The 5,528-nt window shown below is 44.5% G+C and overlaps 1 protein-coding gene across 1 annotated transcript in view; it reads right to left on the bottom strand.

The window, feature by feature from the left end:
• Positions 1 to 1,283: 1,283 nt before the first annotated feature.
• LOC308306787 (acetylcholine receptor subunit delta-like) overlaps positions 1,284 to 5,528 on the bottom strand; it is a gene marked incomplete at its 3' end in the record, with an annotated part of 17,208 nt that continues 12,963 nt past the window's right edge. Inside the window, exons 9-12 of the mRNA XM_080751829.1 lie at positions 5,429 to 5,528; positions 4,823 to 5,033; positions 2,762 to 2,877; positions 1,284 to 1,475 (exon numbers count right to left, since the gene is read on the bottom strand). The exon at positions 5,429 to 5,528 is cut by the window's right edge and continues 15 nt beyond it. Coding sequence (XP_080607955.1) covers positions 1,284 to 1,475; positions 2,762 to 2,877; positions 4,823 to 5,033; positions 5,429 to 5,528 — 619 coding nt within the window. The remainder of the gene's footprint in view (positions 1,476 to 2,761; positions 2,878 to 4,822; positions 5,034 to 5,428) is intronic.

The raw sequence follows: 5,528 nt of genomic DNA, 5'->3' as shown, positions 1-5,528 counted from the left end.
TGATGATAGTGCTGTCAAATAAATCTCTGAAGCTATCTAATAGAAATCAATGAATAACTTTAATCTGCAACACAGTTTTATAAATTATGTGGTGGGGGTCCCTGTTTCATCTGTCTCTCAGCTAAGGGGTCCTTGGCCTAAATAAATGTTGAAGACCTGTGCTTTAGATGGTACAGGGAACTGTAGATGGTACAGAATTAATTGAGAGCACAACGCAAGTAGAGGAAACAGAATGGATAAATAGAGAGTACAAATAAATATAAGGAACAAAGAGTAAATAGAGAGTGAATGTGAATATAACTTAATTCACTATTTCAGTTTAAGTTTGTTTTGAAGACCACAAAGAGCGTATTCAGTCAATAACTGATGTATCTCTGCTTAAGTAAAAACACACACAGCTATATAGAAAACAAAACGAAACAAAAATACTTAAAATGTAATTGAGAACACAGCAAGCATCTGGCAAGGGGGTAATAATCATAACGTGGCTATAGCTGAATTCCAATACTCAAATGTCTGCTCACTCACTCACACAGTCACTGCAGCGCTGCGGCGTGAAATTGGCGGCCTGATGAAATATGTGACAATCTTGTAGACATCGCATAACGTTGTCAGTGTCCTAACGTAAATCATTGCGTTTTGTTTATTAGCAGAGTTCAACCTATAGTGGTATTTAGGCCACGTATTTTAAGACCTCCATGTCAGTTAAGTAAATGTGGTCACATATTTCCGCAGGTCACCGATTTCACCATAACACCACCATGCTGGAGTGACAAAGTGTGAGTGAGCGAGTGAGCAGAAATTTGAGTATTGGAATTTGGCTTAAAGCCAGAACTACCTTTTCGTTTGTCCTTAGGCTGTAAACAAGTACAGTGTATGTACTGTATGCACTTGTGTTGATGTCTGCCTGTTTATGCATGTGCATCTATCGTAGGTGTGTATGCATGAGGATTTATCATAGGTGTGTGTATGCATGTGCATTTACCGTATCATAGGTGTGTATGTATGCATGTGCATTTATCTTAGGTGTGTAATGTATGCTGTTCACGTGCAATTATAGGGAGCATGTGTGAACCACTGACTGTACTATATAAACAGTGTATACTCCCAGATGTATTTACAGTGTGTGTGTGTGTGTGTGTGTGTGTGTGTGTGTGTGTGTGTGTGCTTTAACAACAATACAAATAATACTAATAATAATTAGAGCTATTTAATCCCACAGGGGAAATTTCCGTTTTCACCCAGCTGAGAGCTTCTTCTCAGGTGAGAGCAGGTAACAAGGGTTAAGCGCCTGGCAGCAAGCGTGTGTTGGAGTCAGAGTAGTCGTGCATGTCTCCCTCGAAGGGCAGGTTGGGGGCCTGGTTGGTGAGACCCATGCCGAAGATGACAATGGTCCCCAGCGTCATGATGGGGGTGATGATGAACAGACACAGGCGGTCCACCGTACGGGCGATACCGCTCCAGTTGTCCTTTTCCTGCAGGCGAGGTCACGGGACAGCACAGGGGAAGAAAGAGAGGATAAGACAGACGGGGCGGCATAGCTCAGGGGTAGAGAAACTGGTATTAGAGCACGAAGGGTATAAATCCCGAAGGGTTCCCAGTTCGAATCCGGGCTCCCCCTGAGTTAATGTCGAAGGGTCCTTGGGCAAGACTCTGAACCCCTAATTGCCTCCGGTGAGCAGGTTGGTGCCTTGCATGGCTTCCTCCGCCACCGGTGTATGAATGTGTGTGTGAATGGGTGAATGTAATGCACAATCTATGTAAAGCGCTTTGGATTAAAAGCGCTATATAAATGCACCATTTACCATTTACCATTTACAGACGTTTTAGAATAAATAGTTCACTGCACATTTAGGTTTAGCTAAATCTGAAATTAAATAACATTTGTCAGATGTCATTTGATGTCAGATATTTTGTGTTATCCTTTTAGCCTTAAATGACAACTCTACACTAAATAACATATACCGGTAGGCTCATTTTCCTGCAGGTATATTGATCCCAAATTACATGCCACAGTGTCTATTTTGCGGAATTGCCCGCCGTCCAGTTTCCCCAGCAGAAAGTATATTTCTATTTGTTGCGGTCAAAAGTGATTTTGTTTTGTCATTAATCTGTTATTAGTTGTCATTGTACACACACATCCATGGCTCGGTTGTCCCACACGAGCCGCCACAGTCTCGTAAATCATGTTTTGGGGTGAGCATTCGGCACAGCTGCCAATCAAAGTAACTGTTCTCTACCAATCACAACTCGTCTTTTCCGTAATCACTAATTCATCTAGATCAGGGTTTCCCAAAGTGGGTGCCACAGAATAATCTGATAATATTTGGAATTTGTCAAATCACTACATGAATATCACTTAACTATGCTTAGAAAAACAGACCTGATTTGCACTGCACTTGAGCTCTTTTTCCATCTACAAGCTCACAACGCGTCACGTTGTGATGCGTTGTGATGCGTTGTGATGCGTTGTGAACTTGTAGATCGGCTATTTTTGGTGAAGAGAGCTGGCCGTAGTATTTTTGGTGAACCTTAATTTCCCCAGAACAGGGAAGCTGGGGTTCAAGTAGTTAAACGTCAAGTACAGTATAAAGTGAATTCCAGTCAGTTCTGATGGAAACTGATATTTCTCAGTGGAAAGATGTGCATATTTACGTCACGTAATATGATGTAATTCAGGGGTGCCGTGGGAGGAAAAGGTTATTTACAGCGGTGCCCTGAGTCAGAAAAGTTTGAAAACCCCTGATCTAGAGTGTCTCACCGTGTTGTAGTCATTCTTGTTGGTCATGTGCTTGATGATGTAGTTGGCTCCGTCTACTGCTGGCTTCATCTCACCATACAGCTGGTCAGTCACCTCACCCTCTGGGGCTTTCACCTCTACACACACACACACGCACGCACATACACAGCACACACACACACACACACACACACACACACACACACACACACACACACACACACACACACACACACACACACACACACACACACACACACACAGTTATTTTACTGTTGAGGGTCACGCTTACAATTCGGAAAAGGATTCAGGTTTGGGTTAGGTTTAGAATGAGACATTTAGGGTTAATGATTACAATCATGCCTGATTTACTCAGCTGTGTGCTGGTGCCGTGCACCAAAAGAATTGCAGATCTACAAGCTCACAACGCGTCGCTGCGTAGATCTGCTGTTTTTCGGCTTTAGGCTTACAGTAAAAAATGTGCCTGGCATGGCCAGACTAGCATCATTGCCTAGATATTATAGTCTGGAATCTCTGTGTGGAACGTGTATTTCCAAGGGGCAGATTAAAAAATGCCTCTGGTGATAAACCCGCCCCATATTTGCATACTGGGCCCTGATTGGTCCCACACTACTTCGGAGGAAGTGAAATCCAATCACAATCACAGTGCCAGACCAAATCTAAAGAATTTTCTTTTTTTTTCAATGGCAGATTTGTCTGGTTCCCAGCCCTGCAAGCCAAATGACGTCATGATGATGTTATGATAACGTCCTCCAGTGACTCCGGTGACGTTCAGAACTAGGCCAGATCACAGCCCATATGGGGATGAGCTTGACGTCCTTACCAGGACGTCATATTGTTTGTACTGTTAGTTGAAATATGAGCATATAAGGTTATTCTGGGACATATGTGACTAGTTATGATATTTATCTGGCCTCGATCGGATCGAATCCAGGACATCCGTTTTTGTGGGCAGGATTGCCGTCCTAAAATGTTGATAGTATAGTAATACAACTAGTAAGACACCTGAGGGTGACATGCGACCTCAGGGTGACATGCGACCTCGCCCTAAAGGGCCCTAAAGGGCGAGGTCGCGCCAATTCTTGACCATCTGGCCAACCACAGCGTTTCTCTGACGATTCTAGTTGTTGTCATTCTGGGGGGAGTTTGTTCATGTTTTTGTGAGGGTATCAACCCTAGGAGACACGGGGAGAACATGCAAACTCCACACAGAAAGGCCCTATCGCCCACACCCTAGGTGGGGTTGGCGATAGGGCCTTTCTGTGTGGAGTTTGCCTAAACATGGAGATGTGGTACAGAATGACTCATATATGGGCATAAAAAGTATGTCATGTGACATCACTTCCTGTACAGACAGTCAGACAGACAGACAGCCATTGACTCCGGCCTAACAATGGCTACTGTCTATGACGGTAGTCCCATATGACATGATGGACTGGACTATCTCCATATATAGTGTTCTCCACATCTCCATGTTTAGGCCACATGGCTCCATTTCTCCATGTATCGGTCCAAATGCCCAACGTTGAGCTTGACAACGAAACGTTCTTAACACAGCCGCCCCCATATTTACTTTAGAAAATATGTTAAATTCTAAGAACGAGTACCGGTTTGAAACAAGAGCGAATAAGCGATACACTTCTGGAATCCTGTGCGTCGACTTAAAGTCGGATCCAGGCCTAATAACTTTATCTGGCCGCCCCGTTACCACCTCCTTGTTACATTTTCTTTTCTGAGACTGCCGACTGCACATTGTACCTCATCCACCCTTTATTCTCTCTCCTTTTGGTATCTTTATCCTCCTCCTCCTTTTTTTCTTTTTTATTCTTCTCTTTTTTTGTCTTTCTTAGTCTTGTGTATCCTTCTCTTTTTTTGTCTTTCTTAGTCTTGTGTAGCCGCCCCGTACAGGAAGTGATGTCACAACTCGCTGACATCACACTGACATCACTTCCTGTACAGAAGGAAGGTTACAGAAGGAAGGAAGGAAGGAAGGAAGGAAGGAAGGAAGGTCTCTCAAGCGACAAGGTTTTTCAGGGTAAATGTGTGTGTCCAGTAGCGTACCGACAGCAGGAGTAGCCCTGGTGGTCAGGCCGTGCCTCACAGACTGCTTCTCAAACATCAGCTCGCTGCGGGACTTGATGCTGAAGTACTCCTCGGCCTTGGCGATGTACCCCACCGAGCTGGACCGCCGCGGCAACGCCCCCTCCCAGTTAGGCTCCGGCTCGTCTGGGTGGGACATGCGCAGGAGGCGGGGCAACCGCTCCAGGAAGATCTGAAGGAGAGAGAGAGAGAGAGAGAGAGAGAGAGAGAGAGAGAGAGAGAGAGAGAGAGAGAGAGAGAGAGAGAGAGAGAGAGACTTGGTTTCAGTAAAATGGAGCTGCTCAGTGGCAGTATAGTGACTCAGCATGTTTTTAATTCTCCAAAAAAGATGTTTTAGCAAGGCAGAGGGACAAGGCAGATAGAGCCTGCTGGTTCGTCAGTCAGGGACCAACCAGAAGCCTAACAAAGGGTGAATTATTCATTTTCAACGTAAATTCACAGCTGTAACGTTTGTGGGGTCCATGGATGAATAAATGTGGGACACAGCGTGTTATCTTTTCATCATTTCAATTGAAGGTTACAAATACAATTCAGGAATTTGTAAATGTGTGAGTGCGTGCGTCATACCCTCTTTGTCCACTCTGTCATGACGTGGGTGCTGGGGGTCCTGAAGTGAAGGTTTAGGACCACCACACAGTTCAACACCACTATGGTGACCAACACCATG

This window comes from Nannobrachium achirus, assembly GCF_963921795.1.
Source record: "Nannobrachium achirus genome assembly, chromosome: 21".
NCBI classification, from domain to species: domain Eukaryota; kingdom Metazoa; phylum Chordata; class Actinopteri; order Myctophiformes; family Myctophidae; genus Nannobrachium; species Nannobrachium achirus.
This window is presented reverse-complemented; position numbering and strand designations above follow the sequence as displayed.